The sequence below is a fragment of the Cetorhinus maximus genome, chromosome 19, assembly GCF_964194155.1.
Source record: "Cetorhinus maximus chromosome 19, sCetMax3.hap1.1, whole genome shotgun sequence".
Taxonomy (NCBI): Eukaryota; Metazoa; Chordata; class Chondrichthyes; order Lamniformes; family Cetorhinidae; genus Cetorhinus; species Cetorhinus maximus.
The window spans coordinates 71468236-71483012 of NC_135897.1; the positions used below are offsets into that span (position 1 = coordinate 71468236).

General features: G+C 41.6%; 1 protein-coding gene across 16 annotated transcripts in view; it reads right to left on the minus strand.

Annotated features, from left to right (window-relative positions):
- LOC144693906 (disks large homolog 1) overlaps positions 1-14532 on the minus strand; it is a 412000-nt gene extending 397468 nt beyond the window's left edge. For 11 of the 16 annotated variants that reach the window (XM_078564096.1, XM_078564108.1, XM_078564107.1 and 8 more), the window contains exons 1-2: positions 13555-14532; positions 13129-13260 (exon numbers count right to left, since the gene is read on the minus strand). In XM_078564096.1, the coding sequence (XP_078420222.1) occupies positions 13129-13260; positions 13555-13573 (151 nt within the window). In that variant the 5' untranslated portion in view covers positions 13574-14532. The remainder of the gene's footprint in view (positions 1-13128; positions 13261-13554) is intronic. The other 5 variants (XM_078564103.1, XM_078564101.1, XM_078564100.1 and 2 more) reach the window with 1 other exon arrangement.
- Positions 14533-14777: the final 245 nt, after the last annotated feature.

Genomic DNA, 14777 nt, shown 5'->3' on the forward strand with positions numbered 1-14777 from the left:
TGGTCAAAGTGTTAGGTTTTATGAAGTAGCTGAAAGGATGAGAGATTGAGGGAGGGATATCCAGAGCTTAGGACCAAGATGGTTGGAGCCACAGTCACCAATGATGGGACAAAAAGAGGCTGAGCTCTTGGAATGCAGAGTTCTGTGAGGGGTTTGGAGATGGAGGTGACAAAGCTCGACAGAAGTGGGGCTGCGGAAGGACTGAACACGATGATGAGAGTTTTAAATTGAAGCTTTGGTGGATAGGTCAGCGAACGCAGGGATAATGGGTAAACAGGGCTTGGCATGAGTTGGGATACAGGCAGGTGATCTCAAGTTTATGGAATGACAATGAAAGATGGCTGACAGCCTGGAAAGCATTGGCGATTCATATTCAGTAATTACAAAATGTTAATATAAAGCCATAGACTAGTTTCCCTGAACACTTGCATTAAAATGAATCTCAAAACTTAATCAAAAACTTGTCTTAAGTTTGCAAATGTTTTCATCAGAAAGTGACAAACACATCACAAGGAAAATTGAACTTACGTACTCAATTACATTGTTCTTTTCACTGATGTTTCGAAAAGTGAAGCTTCCTTTCACCACTCCTTTGCAAAAATTATCTTAAAACAACTTGCATCCATACAGTGCTATTAATGCAGAAAAAAATCTTAGTGAGCTTCAGAGACACACTGGGGTGTGGGGGGGTTAAAAAAAATCAGGACCAGTTTTTAAAAATCCTGTCCAGATTTTGAATTTCCTTTTAAAGGAAGTGCAAACAAAGCATATGTAAAGACGAGCTTGTAAATAATGTAATTATATTTTGCAGAAACACAAAAGGCTACAATAAAATAGTCAATAGACTAGTAAAAAGCTAGTTTCTTGTTCTACTTTGTTTTTCCTGTTCAAATGCTCTTGAATGGTGTAAAGAACCAACTTGAACCAAAAACAACAATAGCTGTCTCAGATAGTGCATTTCAAAGCTCAAACCTTCTAGTTGCAGTTTGGAAGTCCATCAGAGCTGCATTCTTTTCTAATTGATTTCAAGCTCAAGTCAGCTAATTTTAAGGCCTAATAAAATCTAGTTGAATAACATGAAATATTAGTGTTCATTCCAAATCAGGAAATAGAATAAATCAATAGCATCAATGGTGGGGATGGGGAGGGGGGCATGGAAAAATGAGAATCAATGTACATACTCTATTTCAGCACGATACTTCAACGTTCAGTCCTTTGGTACATCATAATCTAGTATAAGTGTGAAGAGGTACACTGGACTTGCCGTGGAGCTTAACAGCAGGAATTACAGTGCAGCACATGCACTAAGAGCATACAAGACATTAATCCCTTGATACAGGACAGCAAAGAGAAAGCTATATTAAAAATATAGATGTGGAATCATTGGATGCCCAATGGCAGCATACATTTGGTATGCCAAAGCACAAGTAATACACAGGTTTGCCAATTCAAAGCCTACTCCAGTTCCTCTCCCAGTTAGACCAGCAGGCCATGTCAGCCTCTGATCCTCTTGAAATTAGTTTCAAAAAAGTTAGCTTTGGGATTTTAGTTCATTGGCAAACCAAAGAACAAAAAATGCATTGCTGAAACACTATGAGGGTTGCTAAAACACTAAAATATGTTCCCTCACTAGCACCAGATGTGGTCCAACTTGGTGTCCAAAATTTGTGATCGTTCTGCTGCGTTTTTCACCAAGTAGAAACATAGAAACTAGGAGCAGGAGTAGGCCTGTTCTGCCATTCATTATGATCATGGCTGATCATCCAACTCAATAGCCTGCTCCCACTTTCTCCCCAAACCCTTTGATCCCTTTCGCCCCAAGAGCTACATCTAACTCCTTCTTGAAAGCATACAATGTTTTGGTCTCAACTACTTTCTGTGGTAACGAATTCCACAGGCTCACCACTCTCTGGGTGAAGAAATTTCTCATCTCAGTCCTAAATGGTCTACCCCATATCCTCAGACTGTGACCCCTGGTTCTGGACTCCCCCACCATCGGGAACATCCTTCCTGCATCTACCCTGTCTAGGCCTGTTATAATTTTATAGGTTTCTATGAGATCCCCCCCTCATTCTTCTGAACTCCAGCAAATATAATCCTAATCGACTCAATCTCTCTTCATATGTCAGTCCCGCCATCCCAGGAATCAGTTGGGTAAACCTTCGCTGCGCTCCCTCTATAGCAAGTACATCCTTCCTCAGATAAGGAGACCAAAACTGCACACAATATTCCAGGTGTGGTCTCACCAAGGCCCTGTACAATTGCAGCAAGACATCCCTGCTCCTGTACTCGAATCCTCTGGCTATGAAGGCCAACATACCATTTGCCTTCTTTACCGCCTGCATGTTTACCTTCAGCTACTGGTGTACAAGGACACCCAAGTCTCATTGCACATTCCCCTCTCTCAATTTATAGCCATTCAGATAATAATCTGCCTTCCTGTTTTTGCTATCAAAATGGATAACCTCACATTTATCCACATTATACTGCATCTGCCATGCACTTGCCCACTCACTCAGCTTGTCCAAATCACACTGAAGCATCTCTGCATCCTTCTCACAGTTCACCCTCCCACCCAGCTTTGTGTCATCTGCAAATTTGAAAATATTACATTTAGTTCCCTCATCTAAATCATTAATATATATTGAGAATAACTGGGCTCCCAGCACCGATCCCTGTGGTACCCCACTAGTCACTGCCTGCCATTATGCCAAAGACCCGTTTATTCCTGCTCTTTGTTTCCTGTCTGCCAACCAGTTTTCTTTCCATCTCAATACACTACCCCCAATGTGCTTTAATTTTACACGCCAATCTCTTATGTGGGACTTTGTCGGAAGCCTTCTGAAAGTCCAAATAAACCACATCCACTGGCTCCCTTTCATCAACTCTACTAGTTACATCCTCGAAAAATTCCAGTAGATTTGTCAAGCATGATTTCCCTTTCTTAAATCCAAGCTGACTCTGTCCGATTCTACCACTGTTTTCCACAACACAATCACACTGCTAATATGTTTCGCTGGAATTCTATGGGCATTGATAAAGGAATTTGGATATTTTGCTGTAGTATTGCAATTTTCAGGCAATACCAAATTTAGGAATGGATGGGCGTGCAGGGGGAGCCTATAATTAATAATGTGGAGAAGTGCACCAAGAAACAAGATGACAAATAAGCTTGCAGAGTGAAGAGCCGTGTAGTTAATGTTGCAGGAAATGAGTTGTTGAATGATGAACGGAATTCGTTGTAGCAAAGTCTAGGTTGTCCAATTCGGTAGAATAAGGAGGCGACTTGAGGCTGATGAAAAGTATTTAGGCAACTTCTCAATTCTCCCACCTAGGGATAACAGTTTTTTCCAGCTCCCACTGCCGCTGAAATTAATTAACTCTGTACAGTGTTGAAGTGCAGACCTACCTGTCAGCACCAAACATGCCATTAGTGGATATGATACATACAGTCCAATTATGTTTTTGTAAGTCAGTTTGATTTTAACTGCAGGATTGTATCTTTAGAAAAGAGAGCCCATTTATTCATTTAGTTAACAATTCATGGATAGGGTTTTGCTTTTGTTAACCCTATTAAAGGGAACAAACCTACAAGCAAAACTTGTCATATCCAAAGTAAAAATCATTTTTCCTTCACTTAATCCTCATGATGTTTTTGTGCACTTGACAGTTTTGGTTTGATTGAAATCCCACATACAACTTCTGAACTATTCTGCAAAGGAATTCAAGTTTCCTACCCACTCCCAAAAGTAAAAAAATCACTGATGTAGCATTCACTTCTATCAGCTCATGTCCATTATTTCCCCCCCACGCCACCCCCCCAACAATGTTCTAATTCTCAGTATTTCTTAACTGACTGCTGTTTCTCTTCATTCCACTTCCATTTTATAAAGCTCCTTCAAAGAGAACAATGGAACTGAAAGCAACAGAACTACAAGTCCAGAACAAACATGGAATTTCTTATTTCACTATCAACCAGCAAACATGAAAGAGCAATATATTAATACAAATAGAATGAACAAAAAAACATGTCCATAACTTGGAGCTGTAAATAAAACAACTTGATGCACCTGCCCAATTTAGGAGCCTTGTTGGGCCGAATTAACTTTCTCTACCTGATAACCTCAATGGCACAATGCTTGTTTTCTTGGATCAAACCGTTATACATGTTTCAGGATCAGCAGGGGGGGAGGGGGGAGTGGCTGGCTGGTGTGGTGTGTATCCACTGCATCCCAACTTCTTTTTTAAAAAAATTCTAAATTCCTTTCTGCTCCCAAAAGGTAATGAACACAATTCAAGGTTAACCATCTAACTTTACATCCCACAACAGTCACCCTAAGCTCATTTGTCTTAGCTAGTCATATCCATTTACTGAGTGCCTAAGAAACCAAATTCCACACAGTATTTGATTTCACACTGTCCTTTTCCTTATATAATCCAATATCATTCCTAATCAGAAAATCATCCAGCTCTTTTCTCAAAGCAGTTAATTAAAACAGTAAGTGCACTAACTGGAAATCTATTCCAGTCCACTATGGGATAAAAATATCTTTCACTCCTAGGAATTTGTTTATAGATGTTCTTAAAAGCAGGAGGAAAACCCAAGTACATTCAAGATTATGTAATATGAATAATATGAACTTCTACTTACGCACCATACAATCATGAAAATAATGTAACAGCCATTACTCTTTATAGAACACTAGATTGAGTGCATTTTAGCACATTAAAATATCTAGCAGCAGGAATGGGGGTGGGGGAGGGGGGGTGGTGGTGGAGGGAGGTGGTAGGTCAGATTTCAAGCTACAGAGTGAAGTTCCAGTGATCTATTCAATAGTATTGAAACCCTTGAAACTCCAACTGGCATTAAATAAATGGATGGATTTCAAAGGACAGTTGATTCCTTTTAGATGTTTTTTTTCCCCAAAAAATACACAGCAGCAGGTGCCGTGATCAACACCAACTGGCTCATGATCAGAACATGCGATTTCAACTGCAGTGTGATATCTGATTACAGTGCAAGGAAACAGCATACCCTGTAACATTTAGCAAAAATAATCCTATGTTACCACCCCCCGTCTGATTGCAGAGCCATCAACATGGATTTTTCAGCACATTTGTCCGGAGCACAAGAGTAATAGAACCAGTGAATCTTACAGTACAGGAGGCGGCCAAACAATCCACTGTACCCAAAAATCCAGAATGTGCCAGAACAGGAGGAACACTGATTTCAAAAGGTTGTAGAACATTGTAGAGAGAGGGTGGGGGGAGAAATTTGAGCATGAGGACAATAATTTAAAAGCAAGAGGCATTGTTGGATCAGGAGGGTTTTTAAAATAATTTTTCATGGGATGGGAGAATCACTGATAATTCCAGCATTTGTGGCCCACCTTTAATTGCCCTTGAACTGACTGGCTCTCTGGCCATTTCAGAGAGCAGTTAGAGTCAACCACAATGCTGTGGATCTAGAATCACAGGTAGGCCAGACCAGATAAGGATGGCAGATTTTCCTTCTCTAAAGCGAACCAGATGGGTTTTTAATGACAATCAATGGTGGTTTCATGGTCATCATTATTGAGACTAGCTTTCAATTACAGATGTTATTAATTGAATTTAAATTCCACCATCTTGCACTTGGGATTTAAACCCATGTTCCCAGAGCATTAGTTTGGGCTTCTGGATTACTAGTCCAGTGACATTACTACTACACCACCATCTCTCCCAGTAGGTCAGTGAGGACAGGGGTGACGGGTGAATGGGACTAGGGACAAGTTAGGATATGGACAGCAAGGTTTTGGATAAACTCAGCTTGAGAGGATGCAAGGTAGATGACTGACCAGCAAACATTGAAATAGTTGCATCTAGAGGGATTATCAGATGAGCTGAGGCAGGAGCAAAGACAGGCAGTGATAGAGTTAGAAGTAGGCGGTATTGGTGATGGGGGGATATGGGGTTGGAGTTCAGCTCAAGGTCAGATAGGACACCATAGTCACAAACATTCTATTTCAGCCTCAAGCTGTCAGGAAGAGCTATCCAATTAGTCCTACTCACCCACTCCTACATAGCCCTTCAAAATTTTCCTTTAAGTATATATGCAGCTCCTTTTAAAAAGTCACAATTATAGAAAATAGCAGCCTTGGACTAAGTTGCATCTTCAAGACTACGCATATTTTCCATGTTTAATTAGTAATAGTGTCTAATTCAATTATAAGGCTCGAGTCAGATAGCTGCACTTTTCACTACAAAGCAGTACATTCACATTACAGATATATGAAAAGGCAAGAACGAAGGAGATGCTACTTATAGAAAAAGTCTACAAGAGGCCCCATAATTCAAAATAATAGTGTGCACTGCCAACCTTCACAAAATTTCTGACATCCTAGGCTAATGTGGAAGTTGTCAAATAATTCAAACTCAATAAACTGTAGCAGAGAGCTCCATGACATATAAAGTGCTTTTTGCTTCCCAACCAGAAATGTATTGCTGCATGGAAAATTAAACAATGTACAGCACATGCTCAGTTTTAACATGTACAGTATTTAAATGTAATCATTCAGCACAGAAACCATTCCATTATAAACAAATTTGCACTCCCCAGCCATGAAACAAGTTCACTCCCCCACCCTCCCAAAAGAACAGCAGCTAAACCAAGTCAAAACAAATGAAACGGTTAAGCTCTAAGGCTCAAATTCAACATTGGAATTCTCTCTGGGTTTTCCAATAAGTTTGCCAACTATTAAAGAAAACACATTGGCGATGATCCCCACCATACATTCCACCATCTGCCATTTGGATTTAGATTGAAAATTCCTAATGCACCATAAATAATAACCTGATAATGCATCAAAAGTCAACATACCTTCTGGTCCTAAGTCATGCAGCATATTCAAACAGAAATGGAAATGCAACACCACAATAGTAAGAATGAATGTTAAAAAAATAAATCACAACTTCATTACAACAGATATCCTTCAGTAAATTGAAAGCTACAGTCCAACCAATGGGCCTGTGGACCCACCTTAAGCTTTGCAATCAAAAGGCATCACTTGAAACCTTTGTGGGTTACTGCTGTGCAATTTACCAAAATGCATCTGTCATCTTCAATTATAACAGGTGGTTCATTTAAAAATTCCCAATTTCAATCATTTTACAAATTGCATTTTTAAGTTAGATAACATTGTCCTACAAAGGTGTCAACTTTGTCACTAAATCCCTCTTTCTAGTTTACTTTTCTTAAATAGTCATTTCCGTTATGCTTCTAGTATGTTATTATTCTCGTATTGGTGACATCAACCAACCATGATGATTAACATGTTGAAGATCCAAAGATTAAATTGGCCTACGAACATTTCCAAACATACCACATTTCCAGTTTTTTTTTTATTGTTATTCATTCATGGGATGTGGGCATCACTGGCTAGGCCAACATTTATCCTGATTGCTCTTAATAAGATGGTGGTGAGCTGCCTTCTTGAACTGCTGCAGTCCATATGGTGTAGGTACACCCACAGTGCTGTTGGGAAGGGAATTCTCGGATTTTGACTCGGTGACAGTGAAGGAACAGCAATATATTTCCAAGTCAGGATGGTGAGTGGCTTGATGGGGAACTTACAGGTCGTGGTGTACCTGCTGCTCTTATCCTTCTAGATGGTAGCAGCCATGGGTTTGGAAGGTGCTGTTTAAGGAACATTGATGAGTTCCTGCAGTGCATCTTGTAGATGGTACACTACATCTACCAATGTACATTGGTGGTGGAGGGAGTGAATGCTTGTAGCAGACTGTTTTGGCCTGGATGGTGCCAAGCTTCTTGAGTGTTGTTGGAGCTGCACTCATCCAGGCAAGTGGAGACTATTCTATCACACTCCTAACTCGTGCCTCGTAGATGGTGGTCAGGCTTTGGGGAGTCAGGAGGCACGTTACTTGCCACAGGATTCCTAGCCTCTGACCTGCTCTTTTAGCCACAGTATTTATATGGCTAGTTCAGTTTCTAGCCAATGGTAACCGCAGCACCCCCCCCCCCCCCCCCCCCCACCCCAAGTGTTGACAGTGGGGGATTCAGCGATGGTAATGCCATTGAATGTCATGGGGCAATGGCTAGATTCTGTCTTGTTTGAGATGGTCATTGCCTGACACTTGTGTGGCGTGAATATTACTTGCCACTTGTCAGCACAAGCCTGGATATTGTCCAGGTCTTGCTGCATTTGGGCATGGTCTGCTTCAGTATCTGAGGAGTAATGAATGGTGCTGAACATTGTGCAATCATCAGTGAACATCCCCACTTCTGACCTTATGATGGAAGGAAGGTCATTGATGAAGCAGCTGAAGATGGTTGGGCCTAAGACACTACCCTGAGAAACTCCAGCAGTAATGTCCTAGAACAGAGCGCATAAATAAATTTACATTGTAAAAAGACAGTCACTGGTTAACAAATATGTTTTGAAATTATGGAATGATCCCATTAATAGTCAGGATTCAGTTTCTGTCAACACTGCCAAAAATGCACAAAGTCAATACATCATGAACTCGATGCAATTTCATGGGCATGGCAAATGTTGCCACATAGTGCATGAGAAAATTCTCCACCTATTCCAGATCAACTCCATTCTCCCAATTTTGTAGAATCACCCAAACTGCACTATTTAATTGGTGATTTTATTTTATTCCTGTGTGTTTGGAGTAAAGACCATCAACCATGATGTTTATATTTGGCTCCTTGGAACCTAATTTATAATTGGTATCAATGGAGCTTAATTATCAGTCTATTGGAACAATTCCAAGGAATGAGTCACTTTCATACGCAATTGTTTCTCTAGTCTCATAGGGTTTACACCACACCTTTGGCTGGTGGGACAATATGTAGGCAACATTACCACTTTCCCAAAAGAGACAACGTGGTGAACTAGTGAGAAATGCAAGATGCAACCCACACTAAGCGTGGTACTCCAACTTCCCTCTGGAACAAAATAGGCTGGCCAATCAATTACTTGACAGCTAGAGGAGGGCAAGGAAAAGCTCCAGTTAATTCAAGAATTTGAATCTGGGGTTGTGCTGGTATCGAAAAATCACATTAGTACCATCAAATCACCTTTAAAGGACACTCAAGGTACAATTTAGAAGTTGTGCCTCCACCTTCCCAACCTGTCTCAAATTAGAGTTCATTCTTTAGCTTATCAAAGGACATAACCCATCAACATCTTCACAAATCTATGGTATCTCTCTTGCTCCGCTACCTCCATTATATTCTGAAGTTCATATCAAAAAGCAAGTTCTACACAAAATTAATCAAGGTCATTTGTAATTAAATCTGTGGCTCATTAAAAGAGAACTATCTTTAAAGAAATACTAATTGGCCAAATATTCAGAAGTAGGAACGTTAACACTATTTTAGAAAAGAACTATACAAATTTACAACACAGCTTATTCAATCCATCATGTCTGTGCTGGCTCTTTACTAAAGTAATCCACTTTCTTTTATCCCACATTCTCCCTGAACCAAGCTGAAATCTTCCCCCAAATTATGCAATGGTCTCTGCATCAACTAGTCCCAGTAGTGAAATATTTACTTCTCAAATACTTGTGCATAAAAAAAATCCCTTAACATCTTCATCTTATGATATTAAATAGATAACCCCTCATCATTGACTCCCTAACAATAGTCTTTACCTCTTCAGAACTTTAAAAAGCACTGAAGTTTCTTCTTAGCCTCCGCTACCCGAGTCGGAAGAAGAAAAAATAAGATCTCTGTCTCTCTTCGTATCTACAATTCTTCATTCCATGAAACAATCTGGCTATTTTACAGCATATAATCGCCATGATTTTATTGTCTTTTCTGTTATGGGGGCATCCAAAACTATGTACAGCACTTTGTGCCTAACTAGTGCCTTGTAGAAACTTAACTTCTATATAATCTACACTCTTGTTTATAACAGAGCTATATTTACCTTTATTATGGCTTATGCGCCTGCAACTGAACTTCAACATCTCCAATTCATATACAGGTTGTTGTATTGAGTTTGTAATCCCATTCTTTGTTTTTTCCCAGAATGCATCACAAATCTGCACATTAGCTTGCTTCTGCCACCTATCTGTTCCTTTTGGCTTACCTTGCTATGTCCTCCTGTAGCCCTCTACAATCCCCTTGGCCATTTGCCAAGCCATCTACTGTTGTACAGTCAACAAATTCAAATCTATATTCCCTATGTCCAAATCCTAATCATCTAAATTATAACTGGAAAAGTGAGTCCCATGGCTTACAATACACCATTCCTAAAGCTTTGTCAATTCACGCAACATTCATTAACCTTGACCTTTTTTGCTGCCCAACCAACTTTCAATCCATTCTCCCTTACAAAATTAAAAAAAGATATTGTATATCAAGCCTAATGAGACAAACACTTTCTGAAGATCTATATCCATATTTACATCTATCTCGTGGCACCATCAGCTGGTGTCTATTCTCACACTCTCTGTGGTAAAGGTCTACACTAAGTTAGCTGATTTTGGTTGGGTTAGTGGTAAAATCCCACAATTATCCTCAGCAAACTTGAATCAGGCATATAGCACAAACCAATAAGGATTCTCACTCCTGGCTACTATCAAATGACACTTGCTGGAAACCTTTCATACATGAATATTATATGAGGGTAAACTAAGATAACTATGACCGAGAAACAACCTGCACACACCCCATGGCCACACAATGAGGTGCTGGGAGTGAAAACATAAATGTAGAAAAATATTGTACAAAAACGTGACAATGTACATGTGAACAAACACTTGGCAAATGGAGTATAATGTGGGAAAATGTGAAATTGTCCATATTGGCAGGAAGAATAAAAAAGCAGCATATTATCTAAATGGTGAGAGATTGTAGAGCTGAGATTCAGAGGGATCTGGATGTCCTGGTGCACGAATCACTAAAGGTTAGTATGCAGGTACAGCAAGTAATTAGGAAAGCTAACAAAATGTTAACGTTTATTGTGACAGGAATTGATTACAAAAGTAGGGGGGGGGGTTATGCTTCGATTGTATAGGGCACTGGTGAGATCACATCTGGAGTAGTGTGTGCAGTTCTGGTCTCTTTATTTACGGAAGGATGTAAAATGCGTTTGAAGCAGTTCAGAGGTGGTTTACTAGACTAATACCTGGAATGGGCAAGTTATCTTATGAGGAAAGGTTGGACAGGCTAGGCTTGTACCACTGGAGTTTAGAAGAGTAAGAGGTGACTTGATTGAAATCTTTAAGATCCTGAGGGGTCTTGACAGTGTGGATGTGGAGATGTTTCCTCCTGTCGGAGAATCTAGAACCAGGGGTCACTGTTTAAAAATAAGGGGTTGCTCATTTAAGACAGAGATGAGGAGAATATTTTTCTCTGTGGTCTTCGGAACACTTCTCTTCAAAAGGCAGTAGAAGCAGATTCTTTGAATATTTTTAAGGCAGAGGGAGACAGATTCTTGATAAGCGTGGGGGTGAAACATAGACGGGAGGTTAGAATCAGATCAGCCATAATCTTATTGAATAGCAGAGTAAGCTCGAGGGCCAAGTGGCCTACTCCTAACTCGTATGTGTTATTTCATTGCCTTTAAGTAGTAGAAAAATCATTATCTAAAAGGTTGGCTGCTCAATTTCTGCTTAAAATTCACCCACCTTGCTGCAAGGGTTGTGGCAAGCAGGTCAGGATTTCTTATGGGCCTACTCCTGCGCCCAGATAAGTCTACCATTCACGGGGCCAGTTTATGCATGATGCTCTTGGAATACCACTTCAACTGTTTGCCTCTTTGTGCTCCTATTGTATTCGGGTGGCTTTGGAGGGAGAGATCACTTGCATCCACTGGTATGTTTGAAGCCTTCCAGTAATTGTTGAGCACCACAAGTTGTATAGTTGACAGTGACAATTTAACATAATGCAATTTTAGTTTGTCAGAGTCATTTATATTAGCAGTTTCCTACCTGGGAGGAGAACAAAGATTTATTTTTGACCAAAGCTACTGGCCTTTTATGTTACATTTTGGGTTTATATTTAAATAGTGAAATGCACCTCATATCAATGAAATCGGCACGAACAATCATTCAGTATTGAGGGTGTACCTACAACATGAACTGCAGCTTAGGCAATAAATGCCAGCCTTACCAGCAATGCTCACATTCCCTTAATGAATAAAAAAGTTACAATTTGCACGCAAGATTATTTTCATTCAGTGTAATTGAATGTCCAATGTATTTAGTTGTAACCTGACTCGCAAAGAAATTAAGATTTTCTTTGTAATATCAATTTTCTCTTCCTCGCTACCAAAACAATGAGAAAGGGTTTTAATGAATTGCACTGTACCCTATCCTGAGTGGGAGTTGGTGATTACATTCTAGTGTCAACGAGGTTTGAAATTAGGAAAGGATCTTCTCAATTTTCAAAATCGGCATTCAGAATTTTATTGCAACTTCCAACATCCGTATTTCTACTTAAAAACGGTAGCTGGGCCATGGTGAAAGAAAAATCCTTGAAATTTAATATAGTGGCGATTCGGTACGACAGCAACATCTCAACATGTGTCCAAACTCAAAGCGTGAACTGCAGAGAAGCCACACATAACCAAGTCTGTTTACATCCATAAATCACGCCCCTCACTCCATAATACTTCCTGTTCACCGCACACAAACCGCCCAAAAGCGCTCCTGAAGGCAACCGCAGAACATCATGCACGCTGACATCGGTGAACCTGCAATATGATCATTCAACACTAGGCAGAGCTGATTAGAAATGCTGCATTTGTGTTGTTGCTCGTGTTAATGCAGTAAATTGCCTCGATAAGGTCTCTTAAATATTTGCAGTTGCCTTGTTTCACTGTTCGCTTTTCTCCCCTCTCCATGGTTCATAAGCAGAATCGTTAGGCAACAGGTTGTCAGTTCATAGGGAGGGAATGGGATTGTTACTGGACCAGAGAAGCCACGGGATGCCCGCGTCGTTAAGACGTCAAACCCCTTTCCCCCTATTCAGAAATGTGTTTAAAGCCCTTACGGTCAGAACAGCCTACTGATGTTTCAACACCTCACATGGACTGGCCGTGCTGTTAATCCCCAAACTAATGCAAGTTGCAGAAGTGAAGACTCGTGCAGAGCAGTTTACTTACGTACCTATTAATGCTTGAAAGAGATTGCTGCGGAATATGTTGATCACTCTCTCGATGGAGGCACGGAGCTGACGGTCTTCAGTCTTGCCGAGCTTGGCTCGGTAATTCTCCAGGAGCTTGAGAGCTCGCTGCGCATCTGAGGAGCAGAGAGAGAAGCAAAGGCGATCACACACTTAGCGATCACTCTGGCCCGTTCCCACACCAACTCCGGCAGACACAAAGTAGCTCAACTTTATCCAGCGTTTACCACTTGGTCGGAAAAATGCAAATATTCTCCCATCGCTAAAATCCGGTGGTCTTAAAGTTCACTTCAGTGGTGTTAGATGCAAAGCGTGTTACGGCACTTCAAGTAAAATGAATCTTTATTATTAAATATTTACGATCATGTTAAGGTGAAGTCAAGTTCAAGAAAGTTAACACTGAAACGCACCTTGCTTTCGAACGGGCATCCTCTTGCTTCAGGTTTCCTCCACCAACAACTCTCCACAGAAAGGTTCACAGTTGGTAATTCCCAGTTCTAATTTATCCTCGGAAAAATCCTAAGGGCGGTTTCCTTTCCTTCTGCGTTGTTTAAAAAGTCCTGACAGTCTTGTCAGAAAGCAGGATTCCAACTTTACCCCCAAGTAGATGTGGACCAGGCTTTGTAATTGCTGCAATCACTGGCAATGTCTTTACCTTAAAAAAAAGCTTGGGCGGTTTAGGGGAAAAGGATTTTGGGGTTTCTTTTTCACATTAGTCTGTCCTTCCCTCCTAAAGTGGGCTGACCGGTTTGAGAGATACTTTGCCTCAGGACCTCATCCTTGACTCTTTCCCCCCACCCACCCCCCAAACCCACCACCCTCCCTCCCCCCAGTCTGAATTATCTGATCAAACAGTTGCTCCTGTTATCTGGTCCGCTCACGGCGTGTCCTACTTTCTCAAGGTGACTCCCGGAGACTATTCGGCTCTGGAGGGAGGGGGTTTTCCCCCCCTCACTCTCTCTCACCCTGAGGGTGAGTGTCCCAGTCTCTGCTCACAACCAGTGTCACCCGCTGGATCCTGTGGGGGAGTGAGGGGGCTGGGGGGGGGTCCCGCTCTCCCTCCGGGATGGGGTTCCCGGGCTTTGCCCCCCTCTCTTGCTCAGTATCCAGGGAGCGGCGGCCTCCCTCCCTCTGTAGCCCTGAGGCGGGGCTGCCTCTCACTCTCACTCAGGCGGGTTCAGTCTCCGGCTCTCTCTCTCTCTCCCCGCTGGCAGGGAGTGAGGGAGTTATTGTCCTCCGCCGCCTTCTCCAATCCAAGCCGCTGGTACCCAGAGGGGCCTTGTACCGGCCGAGGCCCCGCTCCTTCCCGCTCCCACTAAAACAAACTTTCACTGCCGCTCCTCCTCCCGGTGACTGACTGAGAAATTCCAAACTTTCCACCAAAATGGCGGCCGGGACCGGGAATCTCCATCACGTGACCAACCGCCCGCCAATCAGGAGTGAGCTGGCTGAGGGGAGGGGGCGGGACTGAAATTTAAAGGAAGGACGTGGTGATGTTGCACAGCAGTGAGAGGGTCTTTCACTGCCCCTAAATCACCATCCCTCCCTCAGACTCAATCCTTCTATTCCTGCCTCTAAATCACTATATTCCTCCTTCCCTCTAACTCAATCACTCTATCCTTCTCTCCCTGAC